Source organism: Podarcis cretensis (assembly GCF_951804945.1).
Source record: "Podarcis cretensis genome assembly, chromosome: 17".
NCBI classification, from domain to species: domain Eukaryota; kingdom Metazoa; phylum Chordata; class Lepidosauria; order Squamata; family Lacertidae; genus Podarcis; species Podarcis cretensis.
Genome location: NC_137187.1, coordinates 12,820,951 through 12,838,171, shown reverse-complemented (window position 1 = coordinate 12,838,171; position 17,221 = coordinate 12,820,951). Strand labels below are relative to the sequence as shown.

The 17,221-nt window shown below is 45.8% G+C and overlaps 1 protein-coding gene across 2 annotated transcripts in view; it reads left to right on the top strand.

The window, feature by feature from the left end:
* Positions 1-17,221, top strand: part of ABCA1 (ATP binding cassette subfamily A member 1) — a 112,693-nt gene that overhangs the window by 55,486 nt on the left and 39,986 nt on the right. For both annotated transcript variants that reach the window (XM_079959045.1, XM_079959046.1), the window contains exons 9-17: positions 4,819-5,059; positions 5,516-5,655; positions 7,383-7,499; positions 11,594-11,782; positions 12,271-12,476; positions 12,572-12,748; positions 13,403-13,625; positions 14,674-14,895; positions 16,256-16,460. In XM_079959045.1, coding sequence (XP_079815171.1) covers positions 4,819-5,059; positions 5,516-5,655; positions 7,383-7,499; positions 11,594-11,782; positions 12,271-12,476; positions 12,572-12,748; positions 13,403-13,625; positions 14,674-14,895; positions 16,256-16,460 — 1,720 coding nt within the window. The remainder of the gene's footprint in view (positions 1-4,818; positions 5,060-5,515; positions 5,656-7,382; positions 7,500-11,593; positions 11,783-12,270; positions 12,477-12,571; positions 12,749-13,402; positions 13,626-14,673; positions 14,896-16,255; positions 16,461-17,221) is intronic.

Genomic DNA, 17,221 nt, shown 5'->3' with positions numbered 1-17,221 from the left:
CATCTCCAATTTGTGCCACACACGCTACGTCTGCCAGAGCCAGGTGCAGGATGCCCTTCCTTGTGGTGGAGGGAGCGCAGGAGGAGCCATTAGAAGAAAAAGCAGTTCAGCTCTCCCCACCCTGTTGTGGCCACACGGAAGCAGGGGCAAAGGAAGGGATCGTGACACCTGGGGCGAGCGTCGCTATGTAGGGCGCACATGCGGTGTCGCTACGTACACCGCATGCGCCGTATGTAGCGATGCTGCACATGCGCTGTATAGCGATTTGCCGCCGGTGCCGCTCCAGCACCGTACGGATGATGCCAGGATCCCTCCGTCGCCGCTACAGCCGCAGCAAACCGCTAAGTACAGCGCATGTGCAGCGGCGCACGCATGCGCTGTAAGTAGTGATGCTGCACATGCACTGTATAGCAGTTTGTTGCTGCCGGCGCTGCTCTAGCGCTGGTGCTGAGATCCTCTGCTCACAGCTGCAGCCGTGAACGGAGGGTCTCCACATGCTGCTGCAGCGGCGCGATGGTTGCTCGTGCCTCTGCGGGACCCCGCGGGCTGACTTCTTGTCACCCCCACAGACATGGAGCCCAGGGCACACTGCCCCGTCCCCGTTGCGACACCACTGCATGGAAGCATTCTGATATGCATGCATTTTGGGCACAGAAACACTGGAAGTTCAGTTTAACTCACACACAGCAGTTTAAAGTGCTTTCGATGCATCTGAGGTATTCATGTTTGTCACCTCGTCCACATGGCATTGCCCTCATCTAAGTGGCATGCCACATGTGAGTGGCGCTGTGGTCTAAACCCTCAGGCTTGCCGATCGGAAGGTTGGCAGTTCGAATCCTCGTGGCGGAGTGTGCTCCTGTTGCTCTGTCCCAGCTCCTGCCAACCTAGCAGTTTGAATGCACGCCAGTGCAAATAGATAAATAGGTACCATTGCGGCAGGAAGGTAAACAGCATTTCTGTGCGCTCTGGTTTCCGTCACAGTGTCCCGTTGCGCCAGAAGCAGTTTAGTCCTGCTGGCCACATGACCTGGAAAGCTGTCTGCAGACAAACACCGGCTCCCTTGGCCTGAAAGCGAGATGAGCGCCACAACCCCATAGTCTCCTTGGACTGGACTTAACCGTCCAGGGGTCCTTTACCCTTTACCTACCCCCTCCAATTAATTTGGATCTTCCTGATCTGCAGATGATGTTATAAAAGGGGGGAAATGAGGTAAAGTAGGCTGATAGTTGGGCTGGTTCTGATACACACACACATGCATGTTGTTGTTTGTAACCAGCTGCTTTGTACAAGCCTGGTATATCATAAAACTTGTAGCTCGAGAATGAAATTAAAAAATGGCTGTGTACATAGGTGAACAAGCATCTGCGTGCATGCCCACAATGGGCCTCAAGTTTCCAGAACTCTGGGAGGATGGGAAAATACTAACTGATGGGAGGAGATAACAATACACAATGTGACTTCATCCTATCAAGCCTGTCCACTAGTGTGGGCAGGAAATACTGAGGTCAATTGAATGTGCACATGGAAGTGCACATGGAAGAACCAGATCTGCGCAACCCAGATGCGCATTGGTACTCTGGTGTGTACCCAGCCAAAGAGACAGCGGATCTGAACTTCCTTGTCGAAACTGCTTTTGATAGCGGATGGTTTCTTTGGTAATTCGGGTTCATTGTTTTGGCTTGGAGCTCCCTTTCCAAGTCCTTTGAATAAATAAAGTTATGCTGTGTGTTCTTTCCTGAGCAAACGAGCTGCCTCTTTTCTTCCACCTAACCGTTTCTGCAAAGTGCTTTTTTTTGTTGTTGTTGCTTTTTGCCATTCTCAAAACATTTTCTCCTCCAGTTTGAAAGTTGCCGTTTTAAACAAGTAACGAGGGGTGGAGATTCAGCTACACCTATTGTTCTTTCTCTCTTACTGTTTGCTGGTGAAGCTTTTCCTCCCTGAACTATAATAACCTCTCTGCGGAGTTGTGGTGAGGTCACTCGAGGTTGTTAAGAACTGTACTCCTGCGGAGGAGCGGGGGCAATATCCCACCCCCTTTTCCCTGTTGCTCCAGCCACTTTGTTTCCTAGGAGTAGGTTGCCCTCTGTTGAGTTATAGAACCTGCTGTGTTCTTTTTTGGCTGGCTAATGGAAATTAGCAGAAAAATCTGGTTGGAATTAAGATAAAACTGCAGCCAGTTTTAACTATCCTAAAAGTTTGCCTATGAGTTTCTGGTTACAGCTGTTTCCTGTTACATCATTTGAGCATCGGCGATGTTTCATTCGTTCTCCTTTTCTCTCTTGTCTTTTGGTGCGGAGTTAAAAAAAAAATCAGAAATCAAAACCATGTGACATTCTTTTTGCTGATGTGGCTGGATTGCTGAGGAATGTGACTTTTCTTTGGCAGTCTTCCCAAACAGCAGTCAGTACCTTTTCTTGCTGTCTTATTCAACTTCAAAACAAAGACAGCTTGGAGGCTTTGCATGAAAACCACTCTGAACTGCATGACATGAACTGCATGTGTATCTGAAGAAGTGTGCATGCACACGAAAGCTCATACCAAGAACTAACTTAGTTGGTCTTTAAGGTGCTACTGGAAGGAATTTTTTTTATTTTATTTTGACTATGGCAGACCAACACGGCTACCTATCTGCATGACCAAAATTTGCTTTTTAATGTCATGGCTCGCTAAATCCTCTCTGACAAATATGTATAGGAATAGAGACATTAAGTCCGGCATTTTCTCTCTCCCTAGGTTAGTGTTGTGTTAGTACGGCTGCCATCTGTCTGGGGAGGGGGAGGGGCAGGGCAGGGCAACCAAGTTTCCAGACGCCACTAATATGCATTTACTAATCTATTTAAATGTATGCAAATTTTAACCACTGTACTTTGAATGGATACAGCTTAGCTATATATTAAAAAAAAACATGGACAGGTGGCAGCCATAACCAGACAAGTCCGTATGAAATTGAACTAGATGTAAAACTGGGCAGCTGGGAACAGGCGGCTTGTTCCGAACGTATCTCGTGAGGCTTTTATTGCAGTAAAAGTTGTTCTGAAATTCCTTCTTCAGGAAACGCTGATGTTTAGAAACCGTTGAGTTTTGTGCCATTGGTGCAGCTCTTAAATCTGACTTGCACAGCAGCCTGTGAACTGGACTTCCTGTGTTCAGAAGTCTCTGGGTGACTGTAGCAGTCAGAATGGATAGCTGTAAACAATCATGAAGACCCTTTCAGCTTCCTAATACTGTATGCTACTGCACATGGTTGTTCATATTCTCTCCACACCCCCGTAAAATGCCTAGATAAAAAAGGACAGGGCGTCTTCGCCTTTAGTAGTTGTGCAAAAATGGGAATTTCAGCATGTGTGACTTATTGTCATAAGAAAGTTATACCTAAGAACTAGTGTGTGAGTTTATTTCCCCCTCCTTTCTCCCTTCTCCTGTTTTTGAACTATACCGTTATAAACCCACTGCCTTGAGTGTTGTCAAGCAATGCAAGAACTTCACACACTTTTCTCTAGAATGTTCCTGTCACGTCTTGTACAATCACTCTTATGTCAGTTCTCTGGAAGGACCTTGGCTATTTCTCTTCCTTTTAAATTTAGCTGGCAGATCACGACAATTGGGATGTCAGAACTATCAGAACGCCTGAATGTTCTTCGACTTCATGTCATGCTCATGTGATTTTTGAGCAGTGGCGTATAAGCCTTAAAGGAAAGAGGAACAAAGCAGAGTTTAGGACACGGAAAGCCTAACTATGGTGTCATATAACCAGTTCTATTTTTCCTGGAAAAAGAGGTGTTGGAACTCGCCGTGAACACCTCCCTCTTAGAATGGCAGTGGCACCTGAGAGGTGCTGGAATTGAGTTCCAGCAATTTCAGCAAAAGGGGCCTTCTTTCTCATCCTGAGCCATCTCATAGGAAGGTCCTGAGGATAAAATGGATTAGCCAAGAGTTTATTGGAGGAAGAGAGTAGGATACAAATAAAACAAAGGGAGTTGTAGGTTACATTTGGCTGCTGCAATACTTAAGGATCTAATTTCATAGGATTTATTTCCCTGCCAATGGGTCAGAGTAGACTCATTAAAATTAATGGGCCTAACTTAGACAATGATTAAAAATTAGTTGAATACTACCCAGTGGCTTCCCCCCCTAGACGTGTGACTTCATCATTGTACTCATGAAATGCTCACCTAACATCACATGAGTTGCAAATTCCTTTCCAGATATTTGGACATGCACCGCACAATGTAGAAGCAGCTTTTTTTAAATTGTTCAGTAGAAGTTCATCTTCTCCTGTATTGGCTGTGATTCAAAAAATACCATTGCTTGTGATTAAAAATAATGGAGTTAGTTCAGGCTCACACATTCTGCTTGCTGGTGAAATCAAACTGGGATATCTCCAGTGGCATTTAACTAAAGTTGGGTCCAAATTATGGATAGACACAACTCCAAGAAAATTAGTCCTTAGAAATTGGAGAGAAGGGCTTGCTCATTAGTTTGGCCTGTTGATATCCTGTCTTCTTACCTGAAAGGAAGGTGACTCTTCTGGGGTGAGAGAATGAATGGATTTTGCTCCCCAAGAAGAACACATTCCACGCCTTCCATGGAATGGTGGGGAATACAATGGAACGCAAGCAGTTTGCACAAATAGAAACTGGTATGTCCAAGGAACAGTTTCTGTTCCTTGGACACAATAGGAAATCTAAGGTTTGTTCAGGATGCTTTTGAACCAATTGATCTTTGGTGTAATATTTGTTACCAGTTTTACTGGAAAATGGATCGAGCTTTGATCTGTAGGTGAACCCCTATTTTTTCCCCTCTCCTTTTGAACTAAAGCTCGGGAGCATGAAAAGCTGGAGCGACATGAGGCAGGAGGTGGTGTTCCTAACCAATGTGAACAGCACAAGTTCTTCTACCGAAATTTACCAGGCGGTATCCCGAATAGTTTGTGGACATCCTGAGGGAGGGGGATTGCAGATCAAATCTCTCAACTGGTATGAAGACAGCAACTACAAAGCTTTGTTTGGAGGCAACAGCACTGACGAAGATGCTGCCGATTTCTATGACAACTACACAAGTAAGTGGAACTCCGTGCATGCTTATTGATTTTGGGCAGATCATTTGGATTACAGGCCTTTTTTATTTTCAAAGATGCAGGAAGCTACTGTATGATGATGGGTTGATAGCACTTGTCTATACCGGGTGTGCTGTCTAGGATTGAGGTGAGAAAAATACTGTGCACCTAGCTCATCTCCCATAGGAGCCAGTGTGGTATAGTGGTTAAGAGCGGTAGTCTCGTAATCTGGGGAACCGGGTTTGCTTCCCCGCTCCTCCACATGCAGCTGCTGGGTGACCTTGGGCTAGTCACACTTCTTTGAAGTCTCTCAGCCTCACGCACCTCACAGAGTGTTTGTTGTGGGGGAGGAAGGGAAAGGAGAACGTTAGCCTCTTTGAGACTCCTTCGGGTAGTGATAAAGTGGGATATCAAATCCAAACTCTTCTTCTCTTCTTCTTCTTTTAAACTCTTTTAAAGCACCCTACTGCAATGACCTCATGAAGAAGCTGGAGTCCAGTCCACTTTCCAGAATCATATGGAGAGCTCTGAAACCTTTGCTTATAGGGAAGGTCTTGTACACCCCTGACACGCCAGCGACAAGGGCAGTCATGGCTGAGGTAAGATCCCAATTCCACATCGTTCAAAGGAAAGGGGGGGGGCTTGCTTTTTACTGCTGCTGTCGGGGCTCCTGCAGCAAATGCACAAGAGGGAACTGAAAGTATTGAGTAGGTAGGGCAGCCTTTCTCAACCTGCGGATCCCTAGATATTGTTGAACTACAACTCCCATCACCCCTAGCGAACAAAGCCAGGGATGATGGGAGTTGTAGTCCAACAATATCTAGGGATCCGCAGGTTGAGAACCGCTGGAGTAGGGGGTCAAAGTGGACTTGCCGCATAGTTTGCACTTGGTCGCATTTTCCCAGTCTGGAGGAGGCTGTGTTCTTGAGCTTGGAGCACCAATGAGGTTTTCCTTCCAACAATGATTCAACTCTTAATGGCAACTTATATAGGAACTAGAGGCTGTGTCCGCTTCCTGGTTCTTCTGAATGGACTCATATGTGGTTCACGAGTTTGCTGATGTCTCTGAAGCTCCTGCCTCGCTCTCTGTCCTTGTGACTGTTGGAGTGGGTGGATCTGTGAGCTGGCCAGGAAGCCAAACAACCATTGCAGAGACCTCTGCTCCTGCAGCTGGACTGCAAAGAGAGAGGTGGGGTGGGGAGAGAGAGGGATAGAAAAGAAACCTCTGCCATTGTATTTGCTAACATTTTGAAGACTTTAAATCCTTCTCCCAAAACACTCAAATACCCCTTCAAATTGACTGCAAGTGGAATGGCAGATTTAGAAGATGGCATTTTTGCTTAGGCTTAAAGAACTTCCAGTGACAATACTGGGTTAAATGAAGCAATAACTTGGCTCAGTATAAGGTAGGGTCACATGTGCAGCCATACTTTTTAAGTGTATACATTATATTCTTGGGCATTTTTTCTGCCTTTCGGGAAACGTGGTTTGCACAGCACTTCTTGTCCATAAGAAGACATTGCCAAAGGCCTTGCTGAATCCTGTGCCATTGTAACTCTGGCAGATTCTGTGCTGATATGCTGTACTGGAACGTTCTGCTCATTTATGCAATTCTGCTTTAACATTCATAAGGTCCTCGCTCACATGCTACATTTGCTGACCCAGGCAGATGCTCAAGAACAGCTAGGTTTTATGTTCAAGCACTGCAGTGCTTGATGTTTTGATGTTGCAAAGCTGAAGGGGCAGAAGAGTGGAGGAAGACGTTATAAACTGCTTGACTGATGGGGGAGATGTTGCAACTGGGTTCTAATGTCCAGAATTTAATCAAAGGCCATTGATACTGAAAGATAAAGCCAACACTGCTTCTTCTTAGGGCAGAAGTCAGAGAGAGCCACTCTTTTTAGTCTGTTCTGCAGGTTGTCACCTTTTTGTTTTATAAAAGAAATTTTCAAAAATTTGACATAAATAATAAATTTATATTTTCCCCGACTTTCCACCCCATTTTCCATGGTGTTTTTATTTCTCCCCCTCTGCTACATGCTGCCTTCAAACTCTTATACCATAACATCAATATTATTCTTCCACAAAGCAAACATTGTTAGGTTCTCTTATTTTGGCTGTTAACTTTGCCAGTTCAGCATAGTCCCTCACCTTACTTATCCATTGTTCTTTGGTGGGAACTACTTTTTCCATTTTTGTGCATAGAGAACCCTAGCCACTGTTGTTGCATACATAAACAACTTAATCATCTTGGGGGGGGGACGAATTTCTGTCCCTGGTTGTTACCTTTTCGATGTCACCTTTGACCCTTTCACTATCCTGGCAGGTAAACAAGACGTTCCAGGAGCTGAGTGTCTTCCGTGATCTCGGAGGGATGTGGGAGGAGATAAAACCAAAGATAAAAGTGTTCATGGAGGAAAGCCAGGAAATGGAACTAGTTCGGGTCAGTATGCCATAACTTCTCGCTCCCCAGATAACATTGGATATTTCTTGGGAGACCAGTTTACAAGAAGTGATTTTAATCTGTTTACTTTGGTATCGTGATTGGCGCTTTGGCCTCGAGCGAGTGCGTGCATGTCTATGTAGTACCTCATTTCTTCTGACAAGCTTGCTTGGGCAGGGCCTCCTTGTCTGTGCAATGTGACTCTAACCTGAGATTCGGCAGGAAGGTGATTCCTTCTAGACAATAGCTCTCCCCTCTGTGATTTCCCCAAGTGCCAGGTTGGCTGATTTGTTGTGCACAACTCAGGCAGATTCTGGCCAGCATATAAATCAGGCCTGCATCCTCCCTTCCGCAGGCCGCTGTGTGTGTTCACCTGCCAAGGACATGGCCCATAATGAATGTGAAACGAGGGGCTATTCAAGTACAGGCAGGCTTCACATTCTGTTATGTTGAGTTCTGCCATAATCACATTACATGGGGCTCTGAACTAGAGACGAATGTGATTAAATATTACCTCACCCGTTTTAACAGAGGAAACAGACGCAGGTCAAACTGGCGCTATCCAGATGTGTGAAAAACAAGCATTGTATTTAAATAACTATTTGGACTGACAACAATAATTCATTTCAACCTTTATTGTATTGTAATATTGCCTTAAAAAAATTCCAATACAAAGTCAGTGTGCTATTTGTTATTGGAGAGCCAGTGTGATGTAGTTTGCATTGCTGGGGGGTTGAAATTCCTTCTCAAGCCATGAAGCTTACTAGGGAGAGAGAGAAGAAAACTGTCCTGTCAGTGACCTAAAGCTCAGGATGTCCCATTAATCAAAGATACTCACCCTGGAAGCCTAATAACCTGTTCAGATCCAGATCGACCACATAACTCTTTTGTTAAATCCACTGCTTTCTTATGGAGCCTGACTCACCCACAACTTCTATGAGAAAACAGAGAAACTGTAGGGACCGTCACGTGTGAGGAGAACACCTCATTGCTGCCTGTGTACCTGCTGCCAGAAAACAAGAAGTGTCTGGCCAGCTGCCTCAGCAGATACATTTTGCAGCAGCACATATGGTCAGTTGTGACAGTGGGAGAGATGTTCAGGTGGTAGCATTCTCTAAAGACAGACTTTTTGTTTAGAGTTCACAAGAACACAAAGTGTGCTCTGTGATGTCCCAGAGAGGATGCAAGGCAGGTTCTCTGGTGGATGACCTTTCCACCCAGCCGGATGGTGGTCTTTGTTTTTTATGGCTCCCTCCATTTCCCATTTCTGCACATATTAATCAGAAGGAAAACAAGTGGGTGTTGCAACATGATGCTGTGACTTGTTTCGATGTTTTAACAGGGCGTGTGCCTGTGGACTGTTAGGGACCAAAATATTCAGTGCTGTACAGCAGGGGAGGGCTCAAAACAACTTTTCTGTCTGGATTTTCGCTTTCTGAAATATGGCAACCCTAATAATCCTGGCAACCCTAATCCTGCCAGTTCTATGGAAGCATTAGGACAGTGTCCATGTGCAATTGTTGATTTTGCTATGTTTTACTCACGTTCCATTTGCAAATTTCAAATATTTTTCTGCATACCTTCCGTTTCACCCACATTTTCAGAAATTCCCTCTCCTTGTGTGTGCGTCCCGTTGTCCTGGCCTGCTGTTTGGAACGGGTCTTCCCCCTTTGCTGATAAGAGGGAAGCATAATGTGTAACACAGAGCCAAAACCATCCTCATTAAGTTATTCTCTGTGGTCAAACTATAAACATACTAATATGACATATTCAACCCCAAATTTTGGTGCCACTCCCATGGCTGTCCTTCATGGAGCTAAGCATAAGCTGGGAAATAGACATGTTGCTGATTTATGATGATACCTTCCCAAATTGGCCAATGGGGGCACCTCCCACTGCATAATGGCTGGCCCTGCAAACGTGGCCAGAGTTTGGTTACCATGGCACCTCAACTTGTTTAACTGAACTCTTTGACACAGTATAAATACGGAACATGCATTTAAAAAGGGGAGGGGGGAAAATCTGATATGCCCAGTTTCTGATTTGTTCCTAACTCGTTTGAAGAGCCCTGTAGCTCGCTGTGTGAGAGAGGCTCCCTCTGGCTTCATGGCATCGGAGGAAACCTGTGTTATGACGTTAATATTCCATTTATGCTTCGTTGCCTCTTTGCCTGTGCTCTCTAGACAGTGCTGGCAGTGCTTTTAACAATCGCCAAGCAGCTGAAACAAATTTCTTCCCTTGCCCCTCTCCAGTTTTCAACAGGGCCTTGTTTGTTTGCTTTCAGCAACGGCTGTTGCTTCCCTGCTGAGATATTGTACAAGGCTGCCGCCTAGTGAGCCAAAAATAGAAATTGTGGAAAGGGAAGGCTCAGATCTGACAATGAGCAGAACAAGACCATCATAGAATCTTAGAATTGTAGAGTAGGAAGGGACCCTAAGAATCATCTAGTTCAACCCCTTGCAATACAGGAATATGCAGCTGTCCCATAGGATAGCTAACTGAGCTATCATGTGAATGTTCAGCTTACCCTGTTCAGTTTATGCCCTGTGTAGCAGTAGTGTCACTAGAGTCCTACTCAGGACCACTGTCACAAGGAAGCCTGAGGGGGCCTGGCCTCTCAGGGGTCTCCCAGGCCCCTCCTTCAGTGATCATAGTGAGCAACTGGACAGAAATACTGCCTGCAAATTTACGCAGGCAATATTCCACCCAATTGCCCATAACCAGGCAACTGAGAGTTAGGCAACAAGCAGTCTGGGCATGTCCAAAATAGTGGAATACACCATTAAATAATGAGCAGCCTTTCCCACCTAATCTGAATTCTAGTGTAGGTGTAGGAAAGAGGTTTTGTCCAGTAGCAGTAAGCCTGAGATTGAGCTGCAAGTGGGAAGACTGACAGTGACTGTTCTCTCGCAATGACAATCCAGACATCTTGGCTTGTCATGGTTTACTTTGAATGAGCAGCACACTTTAGTCGCTTGCCTGATCACTTACTCCTCCCCTGGTACAAGTGTGACAAAGCCCCTCCCGATCTACGGAGGGGGGGGGTTGCGGGCGCACGCCCCCACCCGCATTATCGCGGGGCTATACCAGCCCCGCGGGATTTAGAGGCCTCATGCATATTCATTGCTGGCAGCGCCAGCCAATCGCGGGCGCCGTGGGCGGGACTAGCGGGAGGGCACTTAAGGTCGGGGCAGCCTAGGCTCGCCCCTTTTCCTCCTCGGCAGCTTCAGCGATATCCCACCCACCCACCCTTTAGGCAGGCTTCCGGACTTTGCTATGGGCTTCGGCTGGTCGCCGCAAGGGGCCTGGTAGGAGTTTTTCCATTTGGCTAATTGGCTATAATTTGGTGCCACTTGGTTTTTTCGCCTACCTCGTAGCAAACGTCACAACTTTCTGGTTTTGGCGGTTAGGCATTGGCCAGGGTATTGTTATGCAAATGAGGTCGGGGGGGAGGAGCGCCATCACCTCCCCCAATGCTTGGAGGGTAGTTCGTTAAAGGACTCCGGGGGGCGTCGCCTCGTCCGAAACCTACGGAGGCTAGGGCCTAAAGCGCGCTCCCGAGCGGTAACCCCTTGGGGAGCGCCTACGGATGTACATCTGGGGGGCTCCCCCTGTTGGTGATTAACCCTCCCCGGTTAGACCGGTTATTCTGTTAGGGGCCAATGCCTAAAAAGCCAATACCGCTCTTACCTGTAATCAATAAAGTTGTGGCCATTTTCGCCCATCAACCTTAATTCTGGTCTCCGGTGTCTTTATTTATTTCATCTGTGGGGGGGGGGGCGGGTATCGCCACGCAAACAAATCAAGTAGTTTAGGCTTCCCATTCCATCTAAACCCAGGACTATGGTGTGTGGCTTCCTTAGTAAGTTAGCCCCAAACTAATGGCTTCAGGCTGGCCATTGATCACGGTTTGTTAGGGAACAAGAGGCCACCATCCATGGGTTGGGTGTAATGGGAAGCCAAAGCTTCTTGGTTTGTTCATCCTGCTGTTCTGTGCAAACACAGGCAATAGATCTGTGAAATGCTATTTATGCTCTTTGCTCTTACTTCATGGTGAATTTCACTAAGTTTCTTCGCTATGTTGCTAACACCAGACGTTACTGAAGAACAAGTTCCTTTGGAAACACCACTTAATGGGTTCAAGCTGGACCGTAGAAGATCTATCCCTGTTCTTGGCAAAGAACCTGGAGGATGTCCATCCGGTGAATGGCTCAACCCGCACCTGGAGGGAAGCTTTCAATGAAACTGACCATGCTGTTCTGACTATTTCCCGCTTCATGGAAGTGAGTCTCATATTTACTAGTGTTTTGATCTTGTTCATTATTATTGGGGCTATTTCTTTTCTCTCTCCAAGTCGATTCAGAAAGAATAATTTCTGCAATAGACTGCAGAACAGAAACTGGTCCTAAGAGATACACAAGGCCATTTTTCAGGATTTGGGCGGTGGGGGAAGAGCACTCTCAGAAAAGATGTCATCAGTGGGCCTCCTTAGCTGGCCAAATGGACTAAAGCTTAGGTGTCCCTAAGAATACCCAGTCCGCTGAGCCCACATCTTTTGGGGGGAAAGCTACATTTCGACTTGATGATGTAAGTCAAAGTCCACCATTCTTGATCTTAATCTTGACACTATGACCACTACACCACACTGGCACTGTAGCATTTAATCGGACAGAAATGGTGCATGCTTCTTATTTCAGTGTTTGCGCAAATATTTGCTTCTCAAAGAAACTTCAGCCCAGGTTCTGATTCATTATGTCCGTCATGGTTGCAGTGTGTCAATCTGGACAAACTGGAAGCCATGCCTAGTGAAGTGCGGCTTATCGACAAGTCCCTGGAGCTGCTGGATCAGAGGAGGTTTTGGGCAGGCATCGTTTTCCCTGAAATCACTCCTAGCAGCGTGAAGTTGCCACAACATGTCAAGTACAAGATAAGGATGGACATCGATAGCGTGGAGAGAACAAACAAAATTAAGGACGGGTGAGCAGTCCTCAAAGAGGCCTTGGTAGGTTCGCGATTAACAGGAATGGGCGTGAGAATTCTGACCCAACTATTGTTTTGCTTTGGTGCTATAGGTACTGGGATCCAGGTCCTCGAGCTGATCCTTTTGAGGACATGCGCTACGTCTGGGGAGGCTTTGCTTACTTGCAGGATGTGATAGAGCAGGCGATCATCCGTACTGTGACCGGCTCCGAGAAGAAAACGGGAGTCTACGTTCAGCAGATGCCCTACCCCTGTTATGTGGATGATGTGTAAGTGACAGTCTCTGAGTGAGTGGTCCCCTGGCGTGGCTGACTCTGCTTAAGTCAGAGTGGACCCGAGTTTTAGGGTGGCAGATTTTGGAGAAACGTGAGCTGGTTCTTCACCCGACTGCAGAGGCAGTGACAGGAAAGAACCTCCATGATGGGGTTTGGGAGTCTTCTTCAAGTGGTGACATTTTCTCAAAGATGCCACTTCCTGGGGGAAGGCAAGCTTCTCTATAAAGCCTCCATGGGTCATCTTTGAGGAAGCTTTCAAGATGGTGGCAGGTTAGCCTCCTAGAGCAGCTCATACTTCTTGGGTCCAAGATAGCGCTGGAGGGGGAGGAGAGGGCAATCTAGATTCTGTTTCCAGCAGTGGCTGAACAGATGGCTCTGAAACCAAGCAGAAATGGTCTCCCCCTTGTTTTCCCCAGCATTCAGAACATCGGCTTTCTGTTTAGCTATTATGGTAGCCACTCATACACAAATTCTCATTCTTTAGAAAAGCTTTGTAAGCAGGCAGGCAGGCAGGCAGGCAGCCACCATCGAATCTTGAAAGGTGAATTACACACTGCATGACGAAGTATTTCTTTTGGTCTGCCTTAAACTTGTTACCAATAAACGATAACCCCAAGTCTTGGCCTTCCTCTGGTTTCCCCTCTGCAGATTCTTGCGTGTCATGAGCGGCTCCATGCCCCTCTTCATGACTCTGGCTTGGATCTACTCTGTGGCCGTGATCGTCAAGGGCATTGTGTACGAAAAGGAGGCCCGCCTGAAAGAGACCATGAGGATTATGGGCCTAAACAACGGCACCCTCTGGCTCAGCTGGTTCATTAGCAGCCTCATCCCCATTCTCATGAGCGCTGGGCTCCTGACGCTCATCCTCAAGGTTAGCCTGGCTCCACGTTCTCACTCCTTTGGTTAATAGGATGTTTAATCCACAACTGTTGATCTACTATAGTGGCTTACCATGCAATATTAGGATCCCCCACTGTTCAATTCTCACCTTAGCTACGGATCTCTTCTTATGTTCTTGAGTAAGTCCCACTGGGTTCCATGGGACTTACTCCCAGTTAAGGGGATAGAAGAATGCATCCTGTGGTATAACTTGCTTGCCTTCGCTCCCTTAAGGATGAACAAGAACGTAAAAATAATAGCAGAGCATAGTAGTCAATAAATACTGGTTCTGAAACATTGGCTTCCAGTACATTTCCAAGCACAATGTTGGTGCTGATCTTTAAAGCCCTAAACGGCCTCGGCCTTGTATACCTGAAAGAGCATCTCCACACACAAACACACACACCCATCGTTCAGCCAGACACTGAGGTCCAGCTCCGAGGGCCTTCTGGTGATTCCCTCATTGAGAGAAGTGAGGTGACGGGGGCCTTCTCAGCAGTGGAGCCTACCCTGTGGAATGCCCTCCCATCAAATGTCAAGGAGATAAGTAACTATACAACACATCTGTCTTTAGAAGACATCTGAAGGCGACCCTGTATCAGGAAGTTTTTGTATACGTTGGAAGCTGCCCACAGTGGCTAATAATAATAATAATAATAATAATAATAATAATAATAATGTTTTCAGAAAGAACACATGAGCTCAGAGGTGACCATTCTTTTTTTGTAAGATGGGATGGCTAAGCACCTTTTCACATATTCCACAGTAGCAAATGTGGGTTTGATAGCTAAACACATTGGCCAAGGATCTGTATCCTACCCTGCCAGGCCCCATGGGACTGTCTCTGTATGTCTGACCCATCAACTTGCTTACTGCAAACACATGTTTGCCCCCACTTGTTAATGTAAACCACCACAGGTGTGTACAAATAATAACAGTAATACTAGTAATTGTAATAAGCTGTGATAATAATAAAGCAATAATGAAATGTGAATTGTCAAATGTTTCATGGCTGTACAACTGGTCCTCTCTTTCTCCAGAAAGGAAACCTGCTGCCCTACAGTGACCCCAGTGTGGTGTTTGTCTTCCTGTCTATCTTTGGCATAGTGACCATAACGCAGTGCTTCCTCATCAGCACCTTTTTCTCAAGGGCCAACTTGGCGGCAGCTTGTGCAGGGATCATCTACTTTACTCTCTACTTGCCTTGCACGTTGAATTTTGCCTGGCATGATTACATGACCTTCTCTCTCAAAACGTTTGCGGTGAGTCAGTGCAAGGGGGACGGGGTGGCGAGGGGAGGGTAGCACCGCCAGCAAGGAGAGATCTTTTTTTAATCTGGTCTGGGTAGATACCTTCTTGGACTAATTTTTTTTTTGGGGGGGGGGTTGGTCCTGCACACCCCCTTCCCCCATTCCCTAATTCTTTCAACTTTTAATCAAACTTTAATTGGTTTCACTACACCAGTGTAGTTGTTAGAGTATTGAATTGGGATCTGGGAGGTCAGAGTTCAAATGACCACATGGCCACGAAACTCACTGGGCAGTGTTGAGCCAGTTACCAACTCTCAGCCTAATCTACCTCCCAGGGTTATTATGAAAATAATATGTATATCACCTGCACCCTTTAGCACTTTGTGGGAAAGTTGGGATCAAGTCAGTTCATTGTGTTTTAGCAGGCAGCCATTATACAAATGATAACTATAATAATTATAGTAATAATAATAATAATAATAATAATAATAATAATAATAATAATAGAGATTTACATTTCTGCTCCTTAACCTTTAAAGGATAATTCATTTCCCATACCCCCTTTAAGTTTAATATCACAGATTTGTAGAGCCTTAGCAAGAAATTTAGATATTCTGAAGTATATACAGTGGTACCTCTGGTTGCAAACGGGACCTGTTCCAGAGGCCCATTCACAACCTGAACAGAACGCAACCCACGTCTGTGCGTGCACGGGTTGCAAGCAGTGAAACCCAGAAGTAACCCGTTCTGTTACTTCCGGGTCGCTGTGGGATGCAACTTGAAAATGTGTAACCTGAAGCAAACGTTACATGAGGTATGACTGTATACGTCTCTACATAGGACAGCAAAAAACAAGTCTTTGCTAGGGGTGAGCTTCCCTTCTGTGATCTTAACAATGGGTAAATGTGGTTGTTTCTAAGATCATTATAAAAAGGGCATTCAAGGAGCACATGAGTTGTATCTTCTGTTGACACAGAGTTGCAACCACAAACACTGTCCTTCTCAGGAATTCCTGCGATGGGTGTGTATGTTTCCCATAGTGGTACTGGAAACTCTTCCCCCCAACTTATTCCAAATCTGCTCCAGGAATATTTGGTTTCGAGATTACATGAGCAGGGCCAATGGTATAGTTCCTCACCAACTGATTGCCAGCCTCCATACTAAAGAGATGATACCCAGATGGTAAGGAACTGCATCCTTTGTCCCACCCATGTGGAACTAGCTCAGGTACCCATTTGGTCACAGCTGAATCGGCTTTTGCTTTTGTTCCCTGTTGCCATTATGGCAGGGTTAATCTTTCCTTGCGCTGAAAATGTGAGTGAGTGAGTGAGTGAATGCACCCAGGATGTTAACTGGTGTTTTTCCTCTGCAGAGCCTGCTTTCTCCGGTCGCCTTTGGGTTTGGCAGTGAGTACCTTTCCCTGTTTGAAGAGCAGGGTGTTGGATTGCAATGGGACAATGTCTTCATGAGCCCTTTGGAAGGAGACAGCTACAATCTGACAACTTCTGTGTGTATGATGCTGTTCGATAGTCTGCTGTATGGGGTTCTGACTTGGTACATCGAGGCTGTCTTTCCAGGTGAGCAGTAGCACATCAAATCTCTCTCCGTCTTAGCCCATTACTTCCCATTACCCCACTTCCCTCCCTTTGGAAGTCAGGGATGCTGCTGTTTCCATATTATTATCCAGCCATGGGAGATCCCACAAACAGCAGTCTCACAGGAGGAGGAGCGGTGACAGATTCTTGCAGATCCACCAGAGATAGCAAGTACAAGAGCCTTGACTGTGCTCTGAAGGAATTGTTTGATTTGTTTATGTGTGTTACAACGGTGGCAAGAATAATCTTTGTGCAAAAAATTGAAAGAAGAAGTCCCACTGAAAGAAGATTGGCTTATGAAGATGGTGGAATATGCTGAGATGGCTAGACCAACTGTTAGAATTAAAGGAGGGATTTTTTTATTTTTTTTTTTTGGAAGAATGGAAATAATCTGTGGAATGTTTGGAAGAAAAAATACCATGGTTATGTTAAAACGTATTCAGGATAACAACAGATGAGAATTGGTAGTCAGAATTGATGTACAGTGGTACCTCGGGTTACATACGCTTCAGGTTACAGACATTTCAGGTTACAGACTCCGCTAACCCAGAAATAGTACCTCGGGTTAAGAACTTTGCTTCAGGATGAGAACAGAAATCACGTGGCGGCATCACGGCATCACTGGGAGGCCCCATTAGCTTAAGTGGTACCTCAGGTTAAGAACAGTTTCAGGTTAAAAACGGACCTCCAGAACGAATTAAGTACCTAACCAGAGGTACCACTGTAATGGGTAAAATGTAAGT